The 14,605-nt window shown below is 47.1% G+C and overlaps 1 protein-coding gene across 1 annotated transcript in view; it reads left to right on the top strand.

Annotated features, from left to right (window-relative positions):
* MFHAS1 (multifunctional ROCO family signaling regulator 1) overlaps positions 1 to 14,132 on the top strand; it is a 34,944-nt gene extending 20,812 nt beyond the window's left edge. The window contains exons 2-4 of the mRNA XM_066548075.1: positions 8,377 to 8,503; positions 9,974 to 10,414; positions 11,915 to 14,132. Coding sequence (XP_066404172.1) covers positions 8,377 to 8,503; positions 9,974 to 9,977 — 131 coding nt within the window. The 3' untranslated portion in view covers positions 9,978 to 10,414; positions 11,915 to 14,132. The remainder of the gene's footprint in view (positions 1 to 8,376; positions 8,504 to 9,973; positions 10,415 to 11,914) is intronic.
* The last annotated feature ends 473 nt before the right edge of the window (positions 14,133 to 14,605 follow it).

Genomic DNA, 14,605 nt, shown 5'->3' with positions numbered 1-14,605 from the left:
TGGGACTGAGTCTTGTATGGCCTGCTCTGGGGGCTGGCTTCTCTCAACCTATTCATGTGTTGTGACCTAAACACAGAAAGAGAGGTAGCAGGATGGTGACAAGTCCTGGTACTCCCTGAAGACTTTAGTGGACCCTGCTTAACTGTTTATCAATAGTAATGGCTTTGAGAACTCCTTTAAACTGCTTTTATTTTTCCATTTAGTTGGACCTGCAGTATGCTGATCATCTAGATGAAAAAAGGGTGAGCTTCTCCTTTGTGATGGAGGAGTAAAAGCTTTGAAATTACTGTTTGGAAAGATGGGCTGAGGCTGGTGGGAATTGTTGCTGTGTGGACTGTCTGCAGCCAGTGGTGTCTAGTGTTCAGGTGGATGCTCTGTGTGCAGGTGTCCCTCGCTGTTACTGAATGAGAACAGACAGGTTGGGGCTGGCTGCAGCTTTCTCTCCAGCTGGTGCCTTGCCTTGGCAAACTGAAAAAGTGCTTATGGCAGATATGGCTGAAGGAGTGGAATTAAAAATAACCAAAAGGTAGATTCTGGGCTTGGTTACTCGGTGACAGGCCTGTTTCTATTCTGGGATGAGGATAATTCGCACTGAGCTCATTACACCATGACTCTCCCTTAAAATGCCTTGACAGTCAATTTCGTTCCAGCTAATAAGGTCCTAAAATGTTAATGAAGCTAATCAATTTTTCATGGCTTTGTATTGCAGTTGTCAGAAAGTGCTGTGTTGCAGCCTGCCAATTCAAAAAGCTTTTCAGATATTAGAAGGACAGCAAAACATTCAGCAATTTGAAGGATGTTTTATTTTCTCAATCTTTCCCCAGTGCCCCCTCTCATTTTTCTAAGACTTTATGCTGTGCTGTTTGCTTGTCCCCTTTGGTCACGTCCTTTCTCCATTGTTCTACTCTGGTCACTAGTGGGAAGAGATGGCTTGTTCCCACCTTCCCTACTGCACAGGGAGAAGAGAGATGGAGTGCCTATAGGTAAAGATGAAGCTGGACGAGGGAGACTACTCATGCTGAAATACTATTTGAAATATAAGGAGTTTATACAGAGTGGAACAGAGTGGAACAGAGTGGAGAAAGGGCATCTCGTTCGTCCCCTTTCCTCATCTCTTTGGAAGGAGCAGTAGTGTCAAAAGTCACAGCCCTCTCCCCTCATGGCAGTTTGCTGAGATGTCAGTGTTACCTGGCATGCATGCTGTCTGCACTCGGTATCTCATGGACTGCAGAAGGAGGAGAGAGAAGTTGCATTCATTGTGCAGCCACATTGATGGTCAATCACTTACCCACACTGGCTTAGGAGCAGGTTAGATGGCAATCATCTTTTATTTTTCAGAATTGCTTATTTTGTACTGCCAGCAGGAGACACAAGGCTCAAACTTTTATGACTGCTCCTGGAGTTATTTTGATGGAGCTGTTTTGATCATTTACTGCTCTCTGCATTTGTGCTTGTGAGTCTGCAGATGGGAAGTACTAAATTGTGTGGTTTGGGGAATATAAGGGGTTTTTTAATTTGCTTTTAATTGAATTCCATTTATAACTATAGTTAATTTTTTTGTGCCTGAGAAAAACATAATTAACTAATGTTTTGGGGAAACATAGTGTTTTCCAACTTTTGTACTTGGAAGCCTTGTACGGGCACACTGGTAAGGGATGATCTCAAATAACTCATGAGGAGAAAACTAGTGTGTGAGTTGTAATTTGGTATTTTGAATTTGAATAATTAACCCCCTGTAGCTGTTGAGTGGAACATCCAGAACACTTTCCACTTAAGTTCTCCACCCAGAGGTGTGCTCAGTCCAGTGCCAAGGGCTTCCCCAGAGCTTTTGCAAATGCTCAGGTGTGTCAACGTCCTCTTCTGCTGTGACAGTGATGTGTTAAGAGCTGGCTAACCCTATAATGACTCGGGGAAGATGGAGGGTATTTAACCCCCTTAAGCCTTTCAGACCATAGCTGGTGTTTGTGTGACTCTCCCATTCCCTGAGTGGCAGAAAACAGAGTTAGTGATTGCCAGGTACAGCATCTGTCTGCCTGTGTCTCCTGGACAGGCCTTGCAGAGCACCTTGGCCTTTGGCACAGCCCTGGGCTTCCTGCCAGGGTAATTAGCCTGGTAGCTCCTTAGGTAGGAGGTAGAGTGCAGGGTGATCTCAGCTGCTGGGGAAAAAGCTGCCTAGGCTTGAGCTGAGCAGAACCCAGTTTCTGCAGCACCTCCAGGGTTCCTGGCCTGGAGAAATGCAGCTCTGGGTTCTGAAGCTTGACCTGTCAGCTCCAAGCTGAGAAGCATTGCTGTCTGTTTCCAAAGCTTGTTTTGTGTTTCCTTCACCTCACATGACTTAAGAAAACAAGCCATCTGGGGGATGGCAAGGTGAGCCATATATATGTCCACAGTCAGAGCTGTGAGGCCTAGAGGTGAGGTGCTGTCTCGAGAGACAGCTGATGCTGTGGATGCAGAAGCTGGAAAGTTGTCCAATGCTTGGATCGGCCAAGGCTGAGCCTACCCCTCTAACACTTGTAATGCTCTAGATTGGAGCTGGGCAGGCACGGGAGACTGCTCTGTGCTCAAGGAAGCTGTTGCTATTTTTGGTCTTGAACCCTTCAAAGGGGAAATTGGTTCCTCTTGCATGTTTTGGAAAGCTATGACCTTTGCTCTCTGCGCCCTTTTCTCTGTGCTATCAGTTTCTGGTCTTGGGGACTCACCTCTGTAGGCTAGTCCTTTGCCTTGCATCTGGCTGCCTTTCCCACTCCACATCTCCAGAGCAAACTTTCTTTTTGCCTTCCTTTTCTTTTTAAACTATATCAAATCCCAGGCTCATTTGTTCCTAGGCATTTACTCTACCCGATGGTGGTTCTGCTCACCAGCCTACTGTTGTGATGATTACTTACCAACAGAGTTTTTCTTCTCTGTTGCCTTTTTTGCGCAGCAGTCTCTCCCAGTAGGGCTCTTTGACAGGCTGGGAGTTTTGTTGTTGATTTTGTCTGCTAGTTCTAAGCTCCTCAGACTGGGGACTGCAACATGAGGCTTACGAAACTTTTGTTCATAATGTGCATTTCACCCTGCACTGCTCCCTTTTTTTTTTTTTTGGTTTGATTTGTCGCCAGGAGAATGACCTTGAGTGAGAAAAAATTGAATCCTAACTTGGAGGTCTCTATCCATCCCTCTGCCTCAAGCAGGCCGGGTAGATTAGGTCGCTCAGGACTCCAGAAATAAATCAAGTGCAGTGTTCTCTCTTTCTGGGGAATATTTTCGTGCGTGACATGCAGGCAGTGCTGCAAGGAGCATATTAAAAATTCATACCAGTACAGAGCAGTATTTTCTGTGCACAGTGCTTGAGAATAAGCTTGTGTGTCATGCACAGCAACATTTGTATGAAGCAAGTAATTAGTTTCATCTAAGCAGAGAAGATTTAAATGGTGTGGAGTAGATGGAGGCTTGTTGTGAGACACAATCTCCTTCCCTTTCCTTCTGCCAAGACTCCTGGAAGATTTCTTGTAGAGCTGGCTGTGAAGTCCCAGTGTGTGAGGGCGTTTCCTGCGCTTAAAGCAGAAGGGGAAATCTGTGCACATGGGTATTCATCTCACCCTGCCTCTGTGACAGCTTTGATGTAATTGTGTACGTGCTCCAGCTATTGAACCTTAAAACAACAAACAGCCAGGCACAGAAGCTGTAGCTTCTCCAGCCCCAATTTCTTTGCAGTTGTATGGATGAAACGGGACGGGACTGCATGCAACACAGAGGGGTGTTCTGAGAGCCAGGGCTCTCATGTGAGCCCTGTTTTCTGACTGCTGCTGGAAACCAAGCATGAGGCATGTGCTTTGGGTATGCAGGCAGTGTTAAAGTGTTCTATTCTCTATTCTCCTGAAGGCATGACTGCTGAGTACTATGCTGAGAGATGTCACAAGCAAAGATTAGTCAAAGGAGGCTTGAGGGAGAAACACTTGAGGCTTAGATGTAAAGTCTATCCCCAGTCAACCACACTTGCAGTGGTTTGTGTTGGAAGGCCTTCAGCAAGGAGGAAGAGTGAGAGGGATTTAGGGTAAGAGAACATATGAGTACTGAGGCTGCAAAAACCAGTGGGTCCTTGCTTAGAGCAGCTCTAGGATATATGATGGAGTAAGCGGGTCAGTGCTGAAGCAGGGCAAGATGTAGGAGCAGCTTGGTTTTGGCTCTCACTCCCTTGTTGTAAAGCATGAGCAATATAGCCTCAAAGTCTCTGGCAGACTGAAGAGAGAGAAGCAACACCACAGAGCTGGGGCCAGGTCCTGCTCATCCACTTCTGACTGTTTGTCCCAATGGGGCCCAGATCCTGACAGCATGAAAGTGGTAAACATAGGCTGATACTGTGCAAATGTGCTGTCCTGGGAGCTCTGAGGGAGAGGAGATGGCATGACAGGCTGGATTAGAGTATCTCATCCCTATGCCCTTGCAGCAGAGTCTTCATACATAAATGGGGAACTTTGGCCCACTTTGCACAGCCACTGCAAGTGGGAACTCCATGAAGGCAAGTGCTCTAGGTGGGATTTTCTTCCTGCATGCAAACCTTCCCCTCTGTTAGGCAGCCAAGTAGGGTTACAGCTGACACTGTCTGGCTGCCAGCATGGAGTAACCAAACACTGCTACAAGTACTCGCTTTTCTTGCTGTCAGCCTCTCTCATAGCACTCTGATTTGTCACGGGTATCTGGCATTTCACGGGTATTTTCTAAAGGCCAGTGAAGTGTGCTTTGCAGCATGCATGGCTCTGATCACTGGCATGAGCTTTGAGTGAGCCTGTGCCTGTGTGTGTTCTGGGATAAAACAGTGGCAGTGAAGAACACCTTGCTGACATGGAAGTAACTGCTTCAGGTGAGCTGGCTAATGCCGAAAGGAAGCAGGCCTTTCTGGTAGAGCTCTAGGAAAGGGTGAAGGTTTGTTCCTGTCATTCCTTTGTACTGCCCATGTGTAGCACATTTCTTTTCAATGTGGGCATCATGACTTGCTCAGCCCATCTGCCTGGGAGAGTTTACAAGCCAACTTATGGCAGCAGCCAAACTTACCATGGTAGTTTCATGACAGGATCTTGGTTTGTGCCTCAATCTTAACTTGCTGAGCAGCACATTTTACCAAGTTGTGGAGACCAATTTCTGTGCCAAAACACCAGGAGGGTGGCCATGGAACAGATAGAACTTTTCTGCACCATTTGTGCCATTGCAAATGAGAGGCAGCAAAGGAGAATCTTCTTAAGCATTTGCTCTCTATTTGCAGGTGCTTTTAACCAGGCTCTCTACTATAAACTGATCTGGGATTTAGATGCATCTAAACATCAGGCCTTGATCATCAAGTACCCAGCATTAAAGTGCCTTTAAAAATAGGGCTCGTGCTCTTAAATCAGATGAATAATCTTAGTCAAGCAGATTTGTCTACTGAAAAATGAAGTCGTTCTTCACACACTTGACTGTCATAGTCTTTAACCTTAAGACAAAGTAGGTGGAGTTTTGGTTAAAACCTTATTGGCTTCAGTGTTAACATTAAAACTAAGTCCATGTTTAGACTAAGATAAGCTTTGTGGTTGTGTGTGCTATTGCAGGCAACCTTTCAGAGGGGGCAAGCAGAGCTGAGGTTTCCAGTAAAATTTGTGAGAGGCTCACAGAGGAATGTGCAAAATACAGCCTGTACATAGGGGCAGAACAAGTACTGCAAACACTAGGTGCTACATTTAAACTGCATTTAAGCTTTGCAATTAAACCAAGCAAACACCTCCCCATGCCCGGCACTTAGCTTTTTGCTTTGTATCAATCAGTCCAATACCTCATTGGATCTCCTCTTTCCCATCCTGCTGTGGCCCTGAGGACTTTTATTATCTAATAATAATCTACAGTTTGAATAATTTCTGAATAGAAATGTGAGGTTTCTGAAACCTCCGAGAGATTCTGGGCTGGAGAGTTGTATCCAAGCAGGGTGTCTCAATGCTAGTTTGTTATAGCATACATTACAGTGCATATTGCAATGGCATTTGCACTGGCTTTTATTCAGGAAATGATATGAGGTGTGATTTAGATAGTTATACCTAGTTTAGTATTGTGATGAATTTGTGCAGCAAAGATGACCAGTTTGCAATGAGAAGGGGATGGGAACAGTATAGTAAAACAGCAGGACATCTTTTAGCTGAAAGGGGGAAGGACACATAGATGACCTTCTGTCCACTTGGTGCACGATATGTCTTATGGTGAAGTTGTAAGAAAAGTCTTTCTTCTGGGGAGCAGCATGTATGTCAGCAGGAAATGGGAGTGGGGCTGGAAGAGATTTGGTTGGGGCTGGGTACAGGGTAAGGTGAGCTTTATCATAGAGACAGCCTAGGGAGGAAGGTAAAGCCATGAAAACAAGGAGGGTGACTGAAGAGCCGTGGCAAGGGTTTTGCCTGCAAATCAGACATCTGTTTTACCCTACAGCAATCTCCTCTGTGTGAGAAATCACCATCTAAGTATTTCTAAAGTGGGAAGATGGAAATAGGCATGAAGGCTCAAGCAGACAGACCAATCTTCTTGCACTCCTCTGATTTAAGATTTAGTGGATATTAGCCCTGTCTTTAAAGTGCATAATGGTGCACTGATTTTGTGACTCATTTTCTAGTACTTTCAGTACAGTTATCAGTACTGCAGTTCGGAAGTCAGCCTGGGGTTGGAAACCTGGGAATTGCTGGGAGCTGAAGCCCTGTGGTGTACATGCTTGATGGGGTGCAATGCTGCTTTCAAAATATGACAGCTCATGTAATTGAAGACGCTGCCTTGCAAACTTAACTTTGACTTGCAAATGCCATCACATTTCTTCTGGTTTAGAAGACGCATCTTCTTCACTTTAAAGCTGTTCTGCCAGTTCAGGTTTAAGTGTAGGTGTGAGGTGAGGGGAGATACTCAAACCAAATGTGAATTTAGACTGCAGACTATGGGAGCAAACTAGAATTGCTGGCCCTACAAGTATCTCTCAAATGGAACCATGCATATTCCTTGCCAAGCCCTCCCCTCTGTTTTCTTTATATGAAATGATGTGCTGTTTTCTGAAAGCGAGAAGAGAAGCAGAAGAGGGAAGGAGAAGAGGGAAGCAGCATTTGTACGGTTTCATGCCCCTTGATGGGGCAGCCTGTTGTACTATTGCTGCACAGACTGAGCAGTACTTTGAAGTGTAATTTTTTCTGTTTTTCCTGGGGTTCCCGGCAATATCCACTAGATAGAAGAAGACATTTTCTGATGTTCTTTAACAGTAGAGGAGTTTATTGCAAGCGCATTTAAAAATAGAGGAGTCCAAGGACCATCTGTCTTGAGTGTTTTAGTGGAAGCGGGGACAGCTTGCAGTGGCTGCTTGATTGATGGGTCCAGAGAGTTTTGTGTGGACCTGTGGCTGCAGCCCACTCACAGCTGACCTGCCTCTGTAAAGAAAGTCACTGTTCAAGCCAGCTGTGACCTGGTGCCTCTGCTTTGGGTAGGTCTGTTTGGCACCCATGCAGGCAAACTCAGAAGAATTGAGCCCTTGCTGGTAATCCCCTATTGCCTTTGAATAGCCTATCTCCCAGACAGGTATCAAGAGGTGTTTCTGGTGCTGTTGGGTGTCTAAGCTGTAGATGGACTGCTTTGAGGAGATGACATGTTGATGGCTGGGGGATCTGCCTTGCTGGGGCCAGTCATGTGTGGAATGGAGCCAGGAGGAAACTTGATTTGCTCTGAGCAAGCTGTTGAGGAGTGTTCCGCAGGCTGGACACATCTCAGCAACTGGCTTTCCCCTGTCACTGTGCTGACCTGTGTCTTGCCCTGAACTGCATTCTGCAAGGGTGCCAGCAGTAAGGAGCTGCCAACTTGGCACTTGAACAGTGAAGCTGAGGCAACTCATTTCACAGAGGGATACCAGGCGTTGTGAGAGCCCCCCACTGCTAGTGACTCAATACAGAGCTGGTATTGCTTCCAAATGGAAGAGCTGACAGCTGGGAGCTGGGATTTGCATGCTCAGCAGAGTACAGCATAGCCAAGGGTCCTGACAGGATGCAGCAGCAGTCCCATGGCAGTTGTGGCAAATGCACCCAGGGAGAGAGAGGCATTAGGGAATCTTCCATCTAGATGCTATGAATGCCTAAGGAGGTCTTGAGGCTGTGTGCAGTGATTCAGACCAGAGACTGGAAAGATGGCAGTTATGTGTGTGGGGAACAGCATGTCTGTAAGCTGCACTCAGGACACTCACTATGGTTACATGTATGGGACCTGCTTGCAATGCAGGACCAGGAAGCCCTCTTGCAGTGTTTGCCTGCATCACTCATGGATGCTTACCTGGTGAGGGGGAGAGGAAGGGCATACTAAAAGCAAAAATTGCCTTGCTGATGTTTAAAAATTGTCACTGTTTTCCTTTATTCACAGGAGAACTGCTGAGTCAGCCGAGACCAGAGGGACTGACGGAGATCATCTGTCCCAAGAACGGCAGCGAGCGAGTTAATGTTGCCTTGGTTTACCCCCCCACTCCTACTGTGATCAGCCCTTGTTCCAAGTGAGACCAGAAAGCAGACCTATTCCCCTGTCAGTAGACACCAGAAAGCCTACGTAAAACATGCCCTCACTAAGCACTTCTTTCGGAAGGGAGCAGCCCCACAGCCTGGGGACTGTTCTAATTATTTGTGGCTATAGACAGCCCACTCAGAGGATAAGTACAGTGAAGTGGGCTGAGGTGTTCTCTGAGCTGTTGTGGCAGATGCAAGATCAGGAGATAGTGCAGTCATAGGTAGGTTTTGGTAGGATGGGAGCTCAGGAGATTTCTGTACACCCCCTTCTCAAGCAGGACCACTCTCACAAACAGGTCAGGTTCCTTGGGACCTTGTAGACGTGAGGGTGTCATCCTTGGATGACAAGGATGGAGGTGCTGCCACCCCCCCCAGACTTTATTCTGGGACAGAACTTCTTTCCTTTTGTTCCATCTGAGTCTCTCTTATTATTTTATTTTATTTTATTAACTTGGTTTTCATTGCTATAAGATGCATTACTGGCTTGTGTTCAACATGTTTTCCACCAGATCCCAAGCCAGCAGGACTCCAGGCTATGGTGGTGCCTGGGGTTGTCCTGTTGTAGGAGTAGAGGTATACACTTGTCCTTGTTGAATTTTACAGCACTGTTGTTGATTCAGTCTTCCAACTTGGTGAGGTCCCCCTTGGACAGGAGCCCTACCCTCTTGTGTATCTATAGTCTATATGCATTTCACTCCACAGAGTGGGAATGTGCTTGGAAAACAGAGCTGTATTGTGATGGGAAAAAAGGTGGAACAACACTCACAAAAGCAGTCAGTGCCTTGGGTTTTTGATGCATGGGTTTTCCAGAAAAACAGAAATTCACCCAGGGTCTGTCTAATTGGAGTGGCACAAAGGAATTTGGTAGGGAGCTTAGAGGAGCAGCTGAGTGTCTTGCTGGTGTCTGCTGCTGTGCTGTATGTGAATGCCTGTTACTTTCACTTCAGTGTCTTGACAGTAGCTTTAGATGCTGTTCTCTCTGTTCAGTACCCTCCCATTCCAAAATACCACTCCTGGTAGAGAATAGCTCCAGTGATGGGTGGTTGTTGACCTGTGTGTGAAGGTGAGGTTGAAGTACCCATGTGGGGCAGAAAACAAAAATGCTCTGATACTGAGCCACAGGCCATTACTGCCTGTTCATTTGGTTCTTCTGTGTGTGTGTACTTGGCACAGCACATTTCTAACCTGCAGGTGCCATTTTTATTGTACTGTGCTGTCAGGCTATGCCTCCAATCCTCCTTGTCCTCTAGCCGGCCTTCCACAACGTCTGTTAACTGTGTCCCAGTTTCACAGTCACTCTGCTGGCAGGAAACTTGTGTTCTCAAAAAGGCCTGTGTTACTTTTTCTTCACTTCTCTCTCCCTATTTAGAAGCCTAGAGAAAATCATGTGTCTTATGTTATTCATCACAAGCACTATCAACCCTGCTATATCACTTTTTCTTTATCCTTTTCTCTTCCAGATAAACTGTCAGTGCTGGTGCCAAAGGTTTTTCCACCGGGCAGAACATGGCCGATGCTCTGCAGTGCTCCCATCTTTCCAGTTGTGGAGTTGATGCTGAGGGGGATCAATGGGACTTTGGACTTTGGACCCTGAAAGAAATGCTGTGGGGCAGGGGCAGCTCCCAGGTGGGGGCCTCATGGCTGGAGTGGATGAAGTCATCTGGAGGTTGGGGATGACAAGGCATGAAGGAAAATGATTGCTGCAGATGGCAGGGCCGCTGGCCGGAGGGAAAACACTGGGGATAGGTTTCTGTGGACCCATTGAATGCGTGTTGAAAACCCATTTGGATCTCATGATGAATGTAAAAATGTTCTTGGTATACCATTTAATTCAGACCTGCTTGGAAGAAAGTCTCTTGAAATGAGCTGTAGCGGGATTCCCTGGATTTGTTCCTGGACAAGTGAGTTTGGTGGCAGCTGGCCAAAGCTTTGCTGGGGAATGGGTTGGTACTGTGAAGCCTTTAAAATTGCTCCACCACAAAACAGTTGGCTGTGTCCCATGCAGCAATCTTGAGTGGAGGCTGGCAGAGAAGCAGGCTGGGACATGTTTCCTGCCCTGTACGTTCACATATGTTGTGCCATGAAGTGGTGACGACGTGCTGTGATCATGCAGAGACAAAAGCAGGGCAGTCAGTGTGCCTCTGGCACATGCTATTTCTTATCCCTAGTGTAACCATTATCCCTGAACAGCTGCTGGTCTGCCATGGCTGGTACTGCTGCGCTGCCATTGTGGTACTCTCTGTGCATTGTGTCCACTGGAGCACTAAAAATCTAGATCTTGGTCGTCCTCCTAGGAAAGCCACCCAGGCATCTTTGTGCAGAGATCTGGTAGAAGCAGTGTGTGGCTGTGTGGTACAAGCTGATCCTGGATCCCCCTGGCAGCCATGGTTCATGAGTAGCCATCTTCCCTCTCCAGATGTGGGAAAGGGCAGGCTGAGCACTGGTACCAAAGTTCAGGTTTCTCCCCCAGCTGTGTGGCTTTGAGGACTTCTAAGATGTTGCTGTTAGTTTATGCCTGCAGCTGAGCCCTGGTAATTGTGCTGTGTGAGTCTTGCTCCATGCAAATATTTATTTAATGTAAATCAATAGGAGGCAGGCATTTCCAGAGCCAGGATCCCTTCATCAGATCCTGGGGGAGGTCTGAGAGATGAGGGACTTAAAATACTTGTGTTAATGTACAGCTCTTAACTCTTTGGGCTGTGATGGCAGACCTGGGGTGGGTGGTACAGGTCAGCAGGCAGTGCCCACCAGGATGTGAGCTGGCCAGGCCTGCAACCTTCAAGAGAGTGATGTGTCCTATTGGGACCTGCTGCAGTTGCACAGATGATATTCCCCTGGTTTCTCATCCTTCAGATGCCAGCCTTATGTGCAAGGTTGTAAATCTTCCCATTGGCAAGAACTTAATGCTGGGAAAACAGGGCAGAATCCACTCCAGCAGGAGATCCAGAGGCCAGGTAGAAGAAGTCAAGCCACATACCTTACTGCAGGGGGAAAAGCTGCCAAATAAAAGCTGGCAGCTCAGTCAGCTTCCTGTCTCTTCAGGGTATCGTTCCAGCTTGGGAGGATAGCTTGGGCTCAGATTTCATGTGTTGACCTGCTACCTCTGGTAATGAACCTTACGTCAGTGAATATCATTAACTGATTGTGCTTCTGTGTTGCTGTGGATAAACTGGAGACTCAAAATTGTCAGTGGTGGCTGGAGAAGGTGAAAAGGAGGTGAGATCTTTGAATGGTGCTCAGGAATAATGCTAGGAAATCCTTTGTCCTGAGTCTTGCTGCCCATGAACCATCCCTGGTGCAGGCAGAACTTGTGTTAGAGCATTCCCTACTGTCACCTCCCGTGCTGGGTGGCCTTCTCCTCCTGTTTTGCTGCTACTCACCTCTCTTTCCGTTCTCCGTAGGAAGAAACTAGCGATTTGTTGCTGTGAAGTTGCGTGGAAACCACATTGTAAAGCAACCACAAACTGGAATCCTTTTCCAGCCGGAGGCCTGTTTCCCAGTGTGCCCATCTGGTCTGGGATGCGTGAGCATTGAAGGAATGAGAGGACAGAGCAGACTGCAAGAGGACTTACAGCCTGCTCCTTGGGACCGCAGCCCTCCTGCCAGGGTGTGCCACCTCCGTGGGAGCATTCCCTGGCCTTTGCAGGCACTCAGGCTGCTGCTGTGCACTGAAGCCGTAATGCCGGGAGTGTGGCAGTATGGAGATCAATCTAGTTGGGTCTATTTAATACAAAACGGTGATTGCTCATCCACCCACTGTTTAGTAACTGGTGTAACTGTGTTTTCATCCAAATTTTTTTAATATGCAAAAGCCATTTAATTTTCTATGCAGTTCAGAAACATCTCACCTTTGCAGTTGCCAGGTGGGAGATCCATGCAGGAGAACCAAACCAAGCGGCTCATAGTACTTTTGATTTTGCTGTCGCTGTTTTTAAGGATGCACACTGGGATCCTCATACAGCATCCCTTTGCTGAGCTCCTGCCTCAGACCTCACTTAATATCCCTCAGCCCCAGGGATGAGGGCCCTGTATTTTTGAAGGATCTGTAATTTTTCATTATTCAATCCACAAGGAAAGAGGGTTTGAATGCAGTGCCCTAACAGCAGATACCTGAGTTCAGAGTATGTATTATGTTCCAGTTCTTGTCCCTGCTCAGAGAGTTACCAAACTGTTAGAAATGACTAAGGCCTCTGTGGAGCACTCTGCAGCCTTTACTGAAGATGTATTATAAAGAGGTCAGAAAGGACTGGGACATCAGCCCTGTGGAGCTGACAATGAATTTTAACTCCTTTGGAATAGGAGGAGAATCTCCTGGCAATCTCCTAGACGCCTCTTTCACCCAAGACAATTGTACTGGTTTTACTTATTGGTTTGCAGACCCCTTGCTTGGCCGGTTTTTGATTTCCTGCTGAAACTGGTTCAGACAGATTTGGAAGCAGAGCTAAGGAGCTGCTTTGCACTCCAGGACTTTCAGCAGCTGGAAGATGTCCTGGAGTACCTTGTGTTACGCTCTGAAGCAAAACCTGGGATTCAAAACTGCATCCGTCCAAGCCAAACTCCCAGGATAGCAGCTTTGCCTTCTTCTGGGTCTGTGTAATGTGAGGAATTGCATGTCCCTAAGCAGCATACAACTAGGTAGAGGTGAGAGAGAGTGAGCCCAAAGGGTGATGCTGCACATTTAGGTCATTTTAGGGCTTACAGGAGTACTTGGAGACTTCTGGCAGCTGCAGAGGGTCCTGGGTGATGGGACACCTCTGTTTTAACTTTGCTCTAAGCAAAAAGGTCAGAGAAGTAAGATTGTTTCCAGTCTGCCACAAGGCCAGGGTCCCTTTGACTAGTCTCCTTTCATGGCAGTGCTGTTCTTTCTGCATTGTCTGTGCTCCGAGCTTGGGGGATTCAGCTTTAGAAAGTTAAACTGAAATAGAGGCAAGTTTGGGATTTACCCCACCCGCCTTATGTTCTCTCAGATCAGATGGAAGAGACTGGGGGCTGCAGAAGCACGGGTCATCTCCCTTGCAGCATCCCCCATGCCACAGTTTCATGGTGGCTGTAAAAACTCAGTAGTGTCTTTGGGTGTTGCTTTCCCAGGAACTCAAGATGTGCATGGCTGTGCTGTAGCACTGGAACTTACGTGGGGTCCCTGTTCTCTTTCCCATTGTACCTCTGAGGCAGCTAAAGATGTCCAAGCAGTTGAGGCTCCTCACGGTGAGGAGTTAGATACAGTTGTGTCAAAGGGAGCTGCAAATGTTATTTAGGAACTCACTAAGTGAGATGAAAATGCACTGGCTCACTCCTGCAGAGCCAGATCCCGGAGCTCAGTTCCTCTCGTGCCCTTTGGATGGGATCTTGGGCTGGCATCCTTGTAACAGCTGTGCCGGGAGGTGGAGATGCTGCACTGCAGTAAGCACAAGAAGAGGCAAGCAAGTGGGCCTCAGTGTAGCACTCATCACACGCTTCATGGCTCAGTTCAGGACTGTAACTGCAGGTATTCATATAACCTACATCACTGGGCAGGACTCTGCGCACACACACATGCATGCCCAGACATACACGCACCACACCCACACTTGCCCACATGTCCTCGCCAAAATGACTGAAAATAAAAGTGATCTCAATCTCCATGAGAGTCCTGGCTGTGTGATTTGTTTTTCCTCTTGCAGTGCCTCCTTGGGCTCTAGCTCTGGAAGGGTCTGCACCTAGCTGGTGATCTGTGCTGTAGCAAAGTCATGAAGAGATTTGTTGTTGAATGAATCTGTGCATGGAGCCCCTTATTTAGTATCTGTGAGTCACTGTCCATTTCAGCAAGGCAGGTGGTTTCTGGGGAATAGCTTTTTTACTCACTTTTAAGGTTTTTTTATGGGTTTGTGAGGCCCACTCAATGGTTCTCATTGGTACCATGTTGTTTGCATTTGTGTAAAGCTTCGTTTCCTGCTCATGTTCAGAGCAGGTTTTGGAGGCAGGGTAGTAAGGCAGGTGGTCCTCTGCTTGGCAGCAGGAGCCTTTGTGGCAGCACCAGGAGGATGAATTTAAAAAGGGAGCAAATCCCTTCCCACTGCTGCAGTTTAACCCCCTCTGGCAACTAAGCATCATCA

Source organism: Molothrus aeneus, chromosome 4 (assembly GCF_037042795.1).
Source record: "Molothrus aeneus isolate 106 chromosome 4, BPBGC_Maene_1.0, whole genome shotgun sequence".
In the NCBI taxonomy this organism is placed as follows: Eukaryota; Metazoa; Chordata; class Aves; order Passeriformes; family Icteridae; genus Molothrus; species Molothrus aeneus.
The sequence above is the reverse complement of the archived record's forward strand: the minus strand, read 5'-3'. Positions and strand labels throughout refer to the sequence as shown.